Source organism: Natator depressus, chromosome 1, assembly GCF_965152275.1.
Source record: "Natator depressus isolate rNatDep1 chromosome 1, rNatDep2.hap1, whole genome shotgun sequence".
In the NCBI taxonomy this organism is placed as follows: domain Eukaryota; kingdom Metazoa; phylum Chordata; order Testudines; family Cheloniidae; genus Natator; species Natator depressus.
The window spans coordinates 336,994,335-337,009,312 of NC_134234.1; the positions used below are offsets into that span (position 1 = coordinate 336,994,335).

General features: G+C 45.5%; 1 protein-coding gene across 2 annotated transcripts in view; it reads left to right on the forward strand.

Annotated features, from left to right (window-relative positions):
• Positions 1-14,978, forward strand: part of SFMBT2 (Scm like with four mbt domains 2) — a 188,166-nt gene that overhangs the window by 73,174 nt on the left and 100,014 nt on the right. For both annotated transcript variants that reach the window (XM_074942680.1, XM_074942681.1), the window contains exon 5: positions 13,261-13,349. In XM_074942680.1, the coding sequence (XP_074798781.1) occupies positions 13,261-13,349 (89 nt within the window). The remainder of the gene's footprint in view (positions 1-13,260; positions 13,350-14,978) is intronic.

The following is a 14,978-nucleotide window of genomic DNA, read 5'->3' on the forward strand; positions in this document are numbered from 1 at the left end:
CGAAACCTCTTATGTATAAATTTAGTCTTTTCTTGTTTTAAAGTGACCATCTTTTAAACGTAATTTTTTTAATTTTTATTATTTGTGTTGAAGTAGCACCTAAAGGCACTAGCCAAGATCAAGGCCTCATTGTGCTAGGCGTTGAACATAAATATCCTAAGACACATTCCCTGCCCTGAAGAGTTTACAATAAAGAGACAAGCTGGACAAATTATCCCTGTTTTTCACCTGGAGAACTGAGGCACAATTGAGACTAAGGGAAGTCGGTGGTAGAGTTGCAAATTTAATTTGCATCATACAAGTACCAGTCCCCATCTCTTAACCACAAAATCACCCTTTCTCCAAGTCAAGCCATCAGCTGAGACCACAACCACGGGGGGATGATTTATAAATAAATGAAAATAAAAAAACATTATGCCCCAACTGGGATTTAATTCACAAGGGCATTATTTATAAAGCCAGTTGCAGTTTTTTTGACACAACAGATTTTCCGTTGAAAAATGCAGTTTCATCAAATTTCAGGTGTTTTGTAGGGTGGTGTCGCATTTGGCATTTTCAACAGGGAAAAGTGGAAATGAACCATTTGATGGGAGGGGGAAAGTGGGGACAAATCCATTCAGTTGGAGAACGTTCAAACATTTCAGTTTGACTTTATCTTTTTGATTTTACATTAAAAGATTAATTTTATTATAGTATTTATGTATGAATAAATATAATTTTAAAGTGGGGAAAAAATGAATCAAAATGACAAAGATAAAATGAAAAGATTTTTACCTTATTGATACAATATGTTTCCCCATCAAAATGAAATATTTCAAGAATCCCAAATCAAATTTTTATCAGAATATTTTGTTTTGCAGGAACCTTCAAAATACCATCTTTTCATTTTGACTGGGAATATTTTTTTCCCTCCAAAATGTCACAGTTTTCCTGCAGAACAGAATTTTCCAGTTCCCAACCAGCTTGAATTATTTTATTGTCCCTTTGGGTTATTCGAATCCCAGGGGCGGTTGACAGTTTCAAACAGGAACAGGTAACTGGAGAACTGAGTGCATCGTAACTCAAACACTTCATCCACAGGTCTCAAAGCACTTTATAAAGGTGTTTTCATATTGCTATCACCATTTTGCAGAGTGGGAGACTGAGACACAAGGATTCTTAGGGCCACTGTCTTCACTGGCGTTTGGATCAGGTGGAGTGACTTGCCCCGAGCTAGGATTAGATCCCAGATAGTCTCGGTCTGCAGCCTGTGCGCTACTCACTAGACCACAGCAGTTCTTCCTTGGAACAGGTAGGGTTTAAGATGCTGTTTTATTAAGATATTTAAAGATCGTGGCTAAGTGCTCTGCTGTTGGTGTGAACTCTATTGAATGCGGAACTTGGATTTCTCAAACGGGGCCGTTGGAGTTGCACAGGGAAACCATACTCTCCTTGTGGATCTTGGGTTGCTCACATAGGAAGCCTGTCTTTATGCCATGCTCCCCAGCTGCCCTTCCCGAGCCTGAACCCTAAAACCCCCACCTTGAGGGATGACAAAGGCTGGGAGGGGAGCTAATGCGGATTCAACTGCCTCCTGCCAGGAAATCTCGTGGTAGGTGAGCCTGGCATGCTGTACAGAGGTGCCTTCCTTCCAATTCGCTCTGTTCCCATGAAGTTCACACTAAGGGCCTTGTGCAGGCTCAGGGAACAATATATGCTCTCTGCAGGTAACGTAGCTACGACTTTCTTCCTCTCCATGGTTCCCTTCCCATTTCTACCCAGCTTGTCTCATCACACTGCCCCTCACTTGCTACTGCCATAGTTACACTAAAGCGGATTATCAGCTGAAGCAAAAAAAAAAAAAATTTCCCTGCTCCTGCAGCAATGTCTGTCCATGTAAATATCAGTCGGCTCTTTCTTTGTGAATGAAGTTTGCAGCTTTGGGAGCTCTACTACACATCCTCAGTAGAGTAACCTCTTTATTGTGAAAGAGCGTCCTCGTGCAGGGATGCAGATGAACGGTGTGTGTAATAAAGAGAGTGGGATTTACAATAACCTCCAAATGAATGATGGTCGTGCTGGAAAATTGCACATCCGTTTAATACAGTGACCCTACGTGATATTCATGGAAATGTTTCCCCTGTTTATTATGGCAAAGAAAGTATTTCTGAGACTCAAGGAGGGAAGCAATGGACAGTGATACCCATATGGCTGTCCATCCTATGCAGCAATGTTGTCACGGTATCTTGTGTGTTCTCTTGTGGCTGTACTGTCCGATCTGTGCAGAGCAAGACTTGCAAACAGACATCATATAAGAATGTTTAGGATCCTACTGAAGATTTGGCATGACACTTGATTCTTTTTTCAATCAGTCTTTCGCATCTGTCTTTGTCAAAGTGTCGCACAACCATCATCGATAGTGGTTCTCCATTCAGATCTGTCTTTGGCTGTGTCTTCCAAGTTATCAGTGTACCACATGAGCTGAGATTTTGCTTAAGCGTGTCTTTGAAGTGTTTACTTTGACTGTTCTTCTTGGGCTTTCTGAGTTTCAGCTCACCATAGAGGACTTTTTCCAGGAGTCTATCACCACCCGTTCTGATCACATGACCCATCCGCCTAACCTGAGCTTTGATCATCATTGCCTCTGGGCTGGTTGTTTTTGTTCTTTCAAGGACAAAGCGTCGGAATGGAACCTAGGCAGATAAGAGAGTCTAATGGAAGAAATTGTCGATTTGCCTACTGTACAGTACTGCTGGTGCCAAAAGAAGCTATTGTTGACCCACTTGCTGATACTGGAAACCAAAAGCAGAGTATGAATCCTGTGACTGGTGGAGGAGAAAATGTATCACGTAGATTGCCAATCCCAAGCATTCAAAAAGAATGAGACAGCCCGCCCCACTTCTCCCCAATCATAAAATTGGCTTAAAATTGGCTTAAAAATCATGAGATTTTAAACAAACATGTGAGTTCTGTTTATTGGTTTTTGAGCCAGTAGGCTTTGGGCTTTTCTCTAGAGCTAGCCAATTATTTTTAAGAAAAAGAAAAAACCAGGATCCTCATGTACTCCAGGAGCTGTGGCTTTAAAAAAAGCACCAACTATCATGAAACTCCCAAGAGTTGGCAATATTGTAGTAATACCTGGTCTTACTGAATATAGCTCTTCAGACTCAAGGGTTTCATGGGATTGCAAACATAGTCTCTTAACTCCCTTGTGAGCTAGATAAATATTATCCCCATCATACAAATGGGCAAACTAAGGCTCAGCGAGGTTAATAGGTTGCCGCTGTATCAGAGAGAGAGTCACTGGCACGAATAGAACAGTAGATTCTTGGCTCGTAGGCCCATGGTCTATCCACTCGACCACAGCATGTATTGCTCTTCAGCCCCAACATTACACTCTGTTATTTTAATGGGAGCACTTGTGCCTTTTCTCCTCTATTGTTATCATGTTATCAGCACTGCTGAAACGACAGTTTCCAATTAGCTACCAGCTCTCTAGTGTGTTTATATAGAATCATAGAAGTGTAGGACTGGAAGGGACCTCAGTAAGTCATCTAGTCCAGTCCCCTGCACTCACGGCAGGACTCCTGTTAGTTGTTTGTCTAACCTGTTCTTAAAAACCTTCAGTGAGTTAGATTCCACAACCTGCCTAGGCAATTTATTCCAGTGCTTAACTACCCTGACAGTTAGGAAGTTTTTCCTAATGTCCAACCTAAACCTCCCTTGCTGCCATTTAAGCCCCTTGCTTCTTGTCCTGTCCTCAGAGGTTAAGAAGAACAATTTTTCAACCCTCCTCCTTGAAACAACTTTTTATGTACGCCCCTCCCCGATATAATGCGGTCCGATATAACACACATTCTTATATAACGCGGTAAAGCAGCGCTCCGAGGAGCGGGGCTGCTTTACCTTCTTATATCTGAATTCGTGTTACCGTAAGCGGTTCCTCTGCACCCCCGCCCTTACTTGCTGCCCCCCCCCCAGCTCACCTCCACTCCGCCTCCTCCCACAAGCGCGCCGCAGCTCCGCTTCTCCTCCCTTCCAGGCTTGCCGCGCCAATCAGCTGTTTGGCAAGGGAAGCCTGGAAGGGAGGGAGGAAGAAGCGGAGTGGCAGCGGCGCACTCAGGGGAGGAGGTAGAGGCGGAGCGGAGGTGAGCTGGGGCGGGGAGCGGTTCCTCTCCCTACCCCGATATAACGCGGTCTCGCCTATAAGACGGTAAGATTTTTTTGGTTCCTGAGGACCGCGTTATATCGGGGTAGAGGTGTACTTGAAAACTGTTATCATGTACCCCCTCAGTCTTCTTTTCCCCCCAGACTAAACAAACCCAATTTTCTCAATCTTTCCTAATAGGTCACATTTTCTAGACCTTTAATTATTTTTGTTGCTCTCCCCTGGACTTTCTCCAATTTGTCCACATCTTTCCTGAAATGTGGCGCCCAGAACTGGACATAACACTCCAACTGAGGTCTTACTAGCACTAACAAAGTCCCTTTTCTGAAGAGCTGACGGTGAAGACTGGAGAAAGGCTACTGTGGTAACTGGCTCTAGGGATACCATGTACAGCTTCCTGCACCATTTAACCCAGCAACCCGCCCTCAGCAGCTCACCTGCCCTATTTGTGTGCGATTGTCTGCAGCCTTTAATTCCCCAGTGTGTCCCAGAATACTTTGCCCAGGAAAAGGAGATGAATGGATAAGTGAGGTGAGAGGAGCACCTCTCCTTATCCATTCAGTGGGGAATTAGGACAGACCTAAGACTAGAGGTGACGGCGAGGTGAGGTTGTATAGGGGGCAGAGTTGAAAGCAGCTCTGAAATTGTTTTTGTGCATGGTACACATTTTTGGTGGCTCTGAACCCCATTTAAGCCTTAAATCCCTCCTAAGACTCTCAGTAAGGTCCAAGGAATAAATGCAGCCTTTGTATTAAAGTGGTTGATTGTTTTTTACTGTGCTTTAAAAATTGCATTTGCTCACTTTTCTTTTTATTTCCAAATTGGGAGCTACTGTTTGAAATGAATGTTCTCTGGTTTAAGGGGGTAGTGGAGCTTTGTATTTTACACATGGAAGATGCATGCAGAAGAGTGATGCAGTAAAGAAGGGATTTCTGCAGATGGAGCTTTTGCGTCGAACTTTGCTCTCTGTACACCAGCGTAAATCTGGAGTGGTTCCAGTGGCCTTAGTCCAGCTAGTGTGGATGTATGTGGATGCAAGGAAGAGCAGAACCTGTCCCTATGTTTCTAGCCAGTTTACTTTTCTGCCATTGCTTCTGTTGCATTTTTATTGGAAAAAAAGGCTTTAATATAGGATTCAGTGTAGGTGAAAATATGGCTGGCCTTCTAGCCCCAGAAGAGAAAGGAGGAACATCTGCACTGATTCCTGAATTCAGTGAACAAGGCCCCAAAGAAGCACTTGCACATACACTTATGTGTAGACTTGGCAGAATTAGATCTTTTATTTTATAATTTAAGTGGATAATATTGGTTTATTTTATGCATTTTTTCCAATTTTTATTGACTTACACTTTTAGTTGTGCAAAATTGTGGGTTTTAAGTATTTTGTTTTTGTTTTTATCAATTTAAATGTTCATAGTGGTGGGGAGCTGGGGGGATGCCAGACAATAGGAGGGTTAGATTATAGTTATTTAATGACAGTCGACAGTGTATGTGTGCTTATGGTGAAATTGACATTGATCAACATTTACCAAGAAAAAATTAATTCTTCCAAGCCTACCTATGCGTAACCAATCTGTGGCTCCAAGGTCACCTGCTAAACCTCTCCAAATAACACAGGATTGCACAACTTGAGCTACAGGAGATCTGTTAGTGTAGCTGTTTGTATCCTCTGTAGACGTGTGTTTCATGGGAAACGAAATCACATATGCTGGAACAGATCTGACATTCCATCCAGTAGAGGGCAATGGTGCACACACCCTCTGTCTCAAGGCCTGATCCTGCACTGAGACTATAATACGGTTACTTACCATCTCGTAACTCTGATTCTATGTGGTTGTGGATCACGTCCTGCATCAGAATGTGCTACGACCTGGCTAAGATCCCTGCCCCAGCACTGAGGGCACAGTCCACAACAGTGCAGGCTTCTTCACCGCATTCTGCATGCAAGTCCCTATTCAGGACATATGCAAAGCAGCAAAGTGGTCTTCGATCCACACCATCACTCAACAGGTGAGAAACGATGCGGCCTTCAGCAGGGCAGTCCTGCATTCAGCAACTCTGTAAACTCCAACCCCTCCTCCGGCGAAACTGCTTGGGAGTCACTTATTGGCATGGACACAAGCAAGCACTCAAAGAAGAAAAAATGGTTACTTACCATCTTGTAACTGTTGTTCTCTGAGATGTGTTGCTCATGTCCATTCCAAATCCCGCCCGCCTCCCCCTCTGTCGGAGTATTCTGGCAAGAAGGAACTGAGCAGGCAGCAGGTCGGCAGGGACCTATATGCACCGCCATGAAGGCGCCACTCCAGGGGGCTCCACAGCCGACCCGACGGGGACCGCTCGGGTAAAACCTTCCTACACACGCCTATTGGAATGGACACGAGCAAGCACTTGAAGAACACACAGTACCAGGAATAGTTCCATTGTAGTCCCATGGCAACACCCCAGCCCACCTTGAATGCTGCCTTGTCTGCTGGCCTATTTAGAGCCACCCCTCTTTTTTGTGCATAGGTCTCTTTGGGAGGGATCCTCTGCACAGCTCCACTGCAGAGGGTTAAATGATGCAGACGACCTTGGGCGCTCATCCCTACCCAGAGTGAATTCACACATTGAACACCAGATCAGAGTCTCCACCCCAGCAAAACCATCTTAAAGTCTCTGAACCGGAAATCTATTGGATTTACAAAGCAAAGGATGTTTCCTGTCGGTATAAAGTCTCATACAGTGTTATTGGTCCAATAAAAGATATTACCTCACCCACCTCGTCTGTGTAAGTGGCACACAGTCCAGGCAGAAGTAATGCTGAATGGCTTCCGAAGAGATGATGAGAATGTAAATGCATTGTGATCAGAATTTGGATTAGGGCAGTTAATTTAAAAACCCCACCAAAGCGAACATGCAATGCTGTCTGCGTGGCTTTGAATCAGTTGGCTACACTCTCCTTTCCCTTCCCCCCAGAAAATCTGTGGGACTCTGTCTAAAGGTTTCAGTGATCACTTGGTAAAGCATTGCTTCTGTAGTGAATTATGAGGAGAGAACTATCGTGCTGGATGAAAGAAAGCTGTTCGAAAGAATTTGTTGAGCTGACTTTCTTTGTTCGATCTGACTTCCGTGAAATGGCAGAAGTTGGCTTAGATCCTACAGATCGATTCAGCATGACGGGTCCGGTGTGGGAGAACCTAAGAAGAGTCTGCAATAAACATGTCCCTGTCGAAGGAAGAGACACAAAGTTACCTCAGCCCCATGGATCACTATTTAGAAAAAAGAAAATGAGAGCAGTTAGGACAAAGACCCAAAAGAGATGACCGTGAGGAAGTCAGGCAACTGCTGTTGAGTTGGTTGAAATCAGTGTAAAAAAACAAAGGCCAAGATTTTAAAAAGTGCATTGTGATTTTGGGTACTCAGGTTGAGACAGCTTAAAAGGGACTTGATTTACAAAGGGCCGGGTGTATAGCACTTTCTGAAAACTGGGCTGCTGAAAATTGATGCATCCAAAATCACTAGGCATTTGGAAAATCCTGGGTGGGTTTTTTTTCTGCCTGCCAGCCCTGAAAATTCCAAACTGGGTTCTGTCTGCGTCCCACATCATCACTAAGCACAAAGCGTCAGCGTCAGAACTGGGCTGACAACTTGATTGATGTGTGAGCCAAAATACAATGCAGCTTGTTGTCCCGTAGCTCAGCTAGCTTCCTTTGGTGAATCCGCCACTCGCCGTTATTAGAGACAGGATACTAGACTACCTGGACGTTTGTTCTGATTTGATTCTCTATGGCAATTCCTGTGTTCCCACTGGTGTTTCAGATTAGACTGGAGTTTCTGATTCTAAAGCAAGCAGACAGGAATAGAACAGAGACCAGGAATGGTGAAAAAAAGAAGGCATTTATACATAGTTTCTCTTCCAGCTATTGCTGTGCTTTAAATATATTAAAGGCCATAAATCTCCTGGTTCCACCAGAGAAATTGATGCAAAAATGGTGCTACATAAGATATGGGGAAGTTAGAGACTAGTTTAATCATTATTTTACACAAGCTAAAATACAGTACTTTTAATTTCGCTAATTTAAATACATTTGGAAGATCTTTGGCTCTGTAAAACTGACTACATAGTTCAAATGCCATTAGAGAATGGGCTTTTAAAGAAGGAGCATAGGAGAGGAAAGAGCCAGTGTTGGGAGTCCTGAGTTCTGATACTGTCTCTGTCACTCACTTTGGCATGTCAGGGGCCAGATTTCTAAAGGTCCTTCAGCACCTATCTGCCTCTTTAGACTCCTAAGTCTGCCATGGAGGCTTCACTGGCATTTTTCGAGCTGCTGATCAGCTGCCATCACCCCCATATGCCTGCTTTCCTGCCCATCAGCGCCTAGGGGCTTAGGAGTCAGTGGTCAAAGTGCTACCCCACGACAAATGCCCAAAGCATTGAGAAATGGGGCTCAGACCTAGAAACAGCGCTGACTCCCCTACCAGAACTTCTGCACAGCTAACCCAAAACTCATTAGTTAATAGCTCCTGTTGGCTTCAAAGGGCTTTGGATCAGGCCCCTTGGACAAAAGCAGCCTCTGGTTTTGGCTCTCCTCCTGGAGACACTCTGGGCTTGATTTTTTTCCAAAGACGCTGAGCACCCGTGGCTTTCATTGACTTCACTTGGAGTTGTGGGCGCTGAGCGCCTCTGGATATTAGGCTCACTTTGGGCACTCGAAGTGAATGCCCACATTCGGCACTTTGGTGCTTGATCTGTCTGCGCCTCAGTTTCCGGGTGGGTCATATGGGGAGAATAAACGTTTTCTGCCTCATGGGGGCGGGGAGAGGAGTCCTCAGGTAAATGTTCAGCCTGTGTCTGGGACATGTGAAATGCTGCACAGAATGAATGCGATCCATGGTTAGAACAATACAGCATCCGGGGGTATTACCTCGGCTACCAAATACTGATCGGTGTATCGCTAATGGTAGAAATGCTACTGACCCCCACGCACTTGAAAACAGGTACTGATCTAGGGCCAGCTTGTGAATAGCCCTCGCATGACTATGCAGTAAGCTCCCTTCCTAGACTACCATGCTAGACTTACCCAGATCTTCATGTGCTGTGTGGAGTGCAGTGGCTGAACTCCACTCACTCCCTTTAGCGAGCAAGGGGACGGCGATTCGGTGGAGCCATGGCTCCTCCTCCCCCAATGCTCTGGTGGTTGGGGAAGGGGAATAGGTTGCATCTTTGAAGGGCTGCAGTAAATCACTTCCCCTTCAGAGCAAGAAGGAAGAAGAGGTTAGTCTGCGGGTGCTGCGGCCTACACAGAGTTGTGCGTAAGGGCACAATCTTGCCCATGGCTTTTGGGTCTCTGGTGGAATTATTTCATCTTTTGACACCTTTTAGGTCCAGTCCTGTTCCCACTAAAGTCAGCTGCAGCATTCGACTCACTTCAGTGGGAGCTAGATCAGGTCCTTGGTAGTTGGTCCTTACCTAGCACAGCAGCATCGTTAGGTGTCTCAGAAATACTCAGATAAACAGACTAGACAGTTTCAGTTCCCACCAAATATCAGAATTTACTCCTACATTTAAGTCTGGCATAAAATTTCAGATTATGGAGCTATTTCACTGCTTTCTCAAGCCCCATAACTTCTGGAGAAATGAGCGCGACAGCAAATTAATGGCTCTGATTTGCAAGCGCTCAGAAGGTTTTGAATTCCCATCAGGCTGGCTGTAGGCCAGCTAACAGCATTATCACTCCTATCAGTGAATTAACAGGTGACTTTCCCTTGTGTACAGAGCAGGGTAAAATGATGGGCTGGTATCTTATGGGGCTGCCTGAAGCTTTTGGTTCAGGAACGCTGCAGCCTAATCACAAAGAAGCAAATCCTTTTAGTTGAGGAAGGCCCAGAATGCAGCTGATTCAATGTGGTTTCTTCTGGGAGGGAGCAGGAAGTAGCAAACCTGTGTAAAAATTTACTTCTTGGTGGCCGTGAGGAATTGTGCTGCCTTTGTTGGTGAAAGCCTGTGAGCAAAGTCTGGGCCCAATAATCTTCAAATAGGGGGTGGCCCAGCCCTTGTTCAAGACAAATGGCATAAATTATCTCCCAAGGTCCAGCCTTCACTTTGTGGGGAAGGTCAGGAAGAAGGTAGTGTCAGGCCAACTTCTGCAGCAGCTGTATTCTTTCCATTTGTTTGGAGCCTAGCCTGTCGGGCTTCCGAGCTGGATATGATATGGAAGCTGCCTTTGCCTTTGGGTAGTGGAAAGAAGTTGTACATTCATGCAAATAAAGTTAAATCTATCAGCACCTTCAATACCCGTCATTGTGCGTTGCTTTTGACTCTCCTGTGGAATCTGGCACCAACAGCCAGAATTGCTTTCAGGTGACTTTTGGGGGCTTGTCTACACTTGAAAGCTAATTTGAATTAATGTAGGGTGTGAACTTCAAGTACAATAACTATCCCTAAGTAACTTCATGTATGGACATTCCTATTCTAGAATAAGTGTGTCCACCCATATATCAATTCTGGAATAGCGCTATGTGTAGACAAGCCTGCGGGCCTTCTCAGTGAGAGAGGATTCTGAGCTCCTCTGACTCCCATTCTGCCTTGTGGGCCGTGAAAATCAAAAGAAGAGGCAGATCGCAATGAACTCTGGCCACACCCTTTTCCTGCTCGTGACGTGCTCCCTGTGTTGGGACTGGGTGTTGGGGCACTGGAGCCTTCGTATGCTGGGGGCATTTCCCGGAGGGCACTTCTACCCTCTTAGGCTATGTCTACACTGCAGTCACAGGATGCGATTGCCGCTTGCAGAGACCTGTCTAAGCTCAGGTACTAGGAGCGGTGAGGCCGTGGCCTCATGTGCTTCAGCACAGGCTAGCCCCACAAGTGATTTCCCAGGGTTCCAGGCGGGCTTGTAGAGCTGCCGCTGAAGGCCGGGTTGCTGCAGCTTTGCCCTTCCGGTACCTAAGCTGGCTAGATAGCTGGCTGGGTATATCTCTGCGAGGTGCACTTGTACCCTGGGATTGCAGCAGAGACATACCCTTTAAGGTCCTTCTCTGCCACCAGAGCAGCATAAAGTGGCCAGAGTGTATGAGAAAATCAGTTCCCAAGATAATGCTTTAAGTTCTGAGTTATTTCTCATAGTGGCTGTAAGTTATTTCTCATAGTGGCGTAGACGTACTGGGCACCCCCATGCAAGTCACTAAAGGGTAAGAATGTCCCTACAGGTCGGACCAAAGGTCCATCTAGCCCAGTGTCCTGTCTTCCAACAGTGGCTAATGCCAGGTGCTCCAGAGGGAATGAACAGAACAGGTAATCATCAAGTGAGCCATCCCCTGTAGCTTATTCCCAGCTTCTGGCAAAGAGAGGCTAGGGACACCATTCCTGCCCATCCTGGCTAATAGCCATTGATGGACCTGTCCTCCATGAATTTATCGAGTTCTTTTTTGAACCCTGTTATTGTACTTGTTTAAAAGGGCTTCGGCCTGGACTCCTCATCTCAAAGTGAAAATTGAACCTGCAACATTTGCGCTTGCACTGTTGTGTCTGCACTTGACATACTGTACAAATCTGAATACTTGTCGCTCTAGCTACCCGACTGCAAGTGCAAACAGCCTTGTTAGAGGTGCAAGCATTCAGCTTTGCAGCCACGACATGATTTGCAGGTGCAAAAAAAAAGCAGATAGAAGTTTTGCAGGTATATATTGCACCTTCAAAAGGGTAGGCACCCTGTCAGGAAACTTGGCATGCAACTGCTATCTGCCTCAGTTTCTCCAGGATTATACCAACCTCTCAGGTGTGCCATCTAATTAATATTTACAAAGTGCTTAGAAAATCCAGTGTGGAAGGTGCTGTACAGAAATGCAAAAGAATATGATATGATTTCCAAGATTTACAATCAGGATTTTAAGGTTTCTTGGCTAATCTGAAAGTTTCTCAGACCGCAAACAAAAGGATTCCACATCGGTTGGGCCAGATCTTCCACTGGTGTAAGCTGGCATAGCTTCATTGATGTCAGTGGAGCTATGCCAGCCAACAGTCGCTGAGGATCTGACCCTGTGTTTTTAGCACTATAGTTACTGCATGCCGCTAGGGGATGATGGTCTCTAAATCCTCTATCCAGTTGCTTGTTCTGAATGAAGCTTCCAATTTTCCTTTGACTATAATTTTTTTTTCTTTTGCAGCTACCATTGCTATGTTTAGAAATATAACAGTATCTCTGTTTATCAGTATATTATCTAACCCTTGTGTAAATTGGGTCTGAAAAAAAAATCTGATCTCTAACTCCCAATTATAGGCAGGTGAAATTAGAATGTATCCTCAGAGCTCCTCAGTTGCAAAAACACAAGATTAATTACAGGAGGTTTTTTGTACTAAGACTGAGGCTTTCTGAGTTCCCGAAGGGGCTTGAGTGCCCAGTTTCCACTCCTTTTAAAAGGAATTGCATATCTAAATCCCACAGATGGCTTTGTAAATTCCAGCTTAAATCTAACAAATTAGTTAATGCTAAATCCTAAGAAGATACAGGTATGTGTTGTTTGGCTAGAAGATAGTGGATCAGATATTGTGAAGCAGAATAGAAGTACCTAGGAATTTGGTTCAATCCTTCCTTAGCTTTTCACAAACATATTTATTCAGTAGCTAGTTAGTGATGTCCTAAGGACTGCTTTGTCTGTTACCTGGGAAGAATGCCGTGTGGAGTTTCCATGTTACTGCCTTGTCAGTGGGTTGGATGTGATCATGGCTTTTGTCCTCTGGGGTGATTTATAAAACATTCAGAGATACCTTTTATAACAAGTGTGAGCCTAAGTGGTGAACATGAAGCTTGTGATTGGGAAGATGCCGCTGGTCATCCGCCTCCTCATCTGGTGTAAATCAATGTCCTTGACTTCCATGGAGCGACACCTACTTCCACCAGCTAAGGATCTGACTCTGTGTGTGTGCGTGTGGACGCTCTGGGGCCTATTCTTTCATAGTGCAAACTGTATTTGCATCTAAAACTTTAAACTCTTGGCTCTGTTTTCTGTTGGATACAGCAAACGCCCAGAGCTGATAAGCCCATGGCCATACTTGTCGTGACCATGGAAAGTGGCTCTATAATGTACGTGGTGTCCTCTGCAGTGCTAAATGTTTCTTTTATTTTTTCCCCCAGCAATCAAAGAGAAGTACACTGACTGGACGGCATTTCTTATACACGATCTGACAGGTTCCCGAACGGCACCTGCAAATTTACTGGAAGGCGTATGTATTAGATTGCAGTTTATATTTAATAACATGGCACAATGTTTGTATTATAGCAATGTTCAACATTAAAATATAGGGCTCTGTGCTTGCAGTGTCTGTGTATCCCCTTTGGGTGTGTCTGCACTGAACTTGGGAGGTGTGATCCTGGCATAGGTAGGTAGACTCGCACTAGCTCCATTTAAGTTAGCCGCTAAAAATAGCCGTGTGAACATCGCAGCGGGGGCCGCGGCTTGGGCAACAAAAATGATTAGGGGACTGGAACACATGACTTATGAGGAGAGGCTGAGGGAACTGGGATGGTTTAGTCTACGGAAGAGAAGAATGAGGAGGGATTTGATAGCTGCTTTCAACTACCTGAAAGGGGGTTCCAAAGAGGATGGATCTAGACTGTTCTCAGTGGTAGCTGATGACAGAACAAGGAGTAATGGTCTCAAGTTGCAGTGGGGGAGATTTAGGTTGGATATTAGGAAAAGCTTTTTCACTATGAGGGTGGTGAAACACTGGAATGCGTTACCTAGGGAGGTGGTGGAATCTCCTTCCTTAGATATTTTTAAGGTCAGGCTTGACAAAGCCCTGGCTGGGATGATTTAGTTGGGGATTGGTCCTGCTTTGAGCAGGGGGTTGGACTAGATGACCTCCTGAGGTCCCTTCCAATCCTGATATTCTATGATTCTATGATTGGGGTAACCACCTCAGTTTGGACCCAGGGAGCCAGGCGGGCATGGTCTTGGGCTGCTAGCTTGAGCCGCTGCCCCTGCCGTAACATCCACACTGCTAGTTTTAGCGCACTAACTTAAGGAGAGCTAGCATGAGTCTGTCTACCCATACCCTTTAAGGTCCTTCTCTGCCACCAGAGCAGCCACACCTCCCAGCTACAGTGTAGACGTAACCTAATGGGGCTGATCCAGTGCCCATTGAGGTCAGAGGTGTCTTCCTACTGGAACCCTATAGGAGGGAGTTCATAGCAACTGTAGGCCCAAGTAAGAGACACAGGAAGCCCCAAAGGCAGAAGAATCTACGTCTCTTCACTGTGGAGTTTGAGGGAGGGGCCTGAGGGGGTCTGCCCCATGGAGTACAGCGCTACAGGTCTCTCCAGCCAGCCGAGTGTTAGGGTGTCAGGCCAGCAAGCAAGTGGGGGGGGGGATTCGCTGGATCCACTGGTCAGTCCATAGACTGATGCTAGACAAAGCTGTGGGGTGGCTCTGCCCATGTAGGGAGAATTCATTTTCCCTCTGACCCCCTGGATCTCCCCAGCGCAAAGTCCAGTCACTCTGGGGACAGGATTTGGCGATTAGTGCACGAAAGCTCTGCTGGCAATAGGGAGTCTCTCTGTTTTGCTCAGGTGAGACGAGGGGACGGGTAAAAACACAGCCAGCTGGTTGAAGCTCGAGGCACCGAGCATGTTTGCAAGGTGAACGACGTCCATGCCAAACTCACCCGGTGTCAGGCTTACTTAAAAGTGCCAATCCCAAACCAGGTTCGTGGCAAGATGCGCTGAGGCGCACAGTCCCCGTCGAGTAAATCTTGGCCCCATTTATGGTTTCGTCCTGAAACTGTGTGAAACTGGCAGCTTCCCTGTCGGGACTCTCAGTGCTCTAGATTGAATGCTGCCTTGGGGGTTGGCAG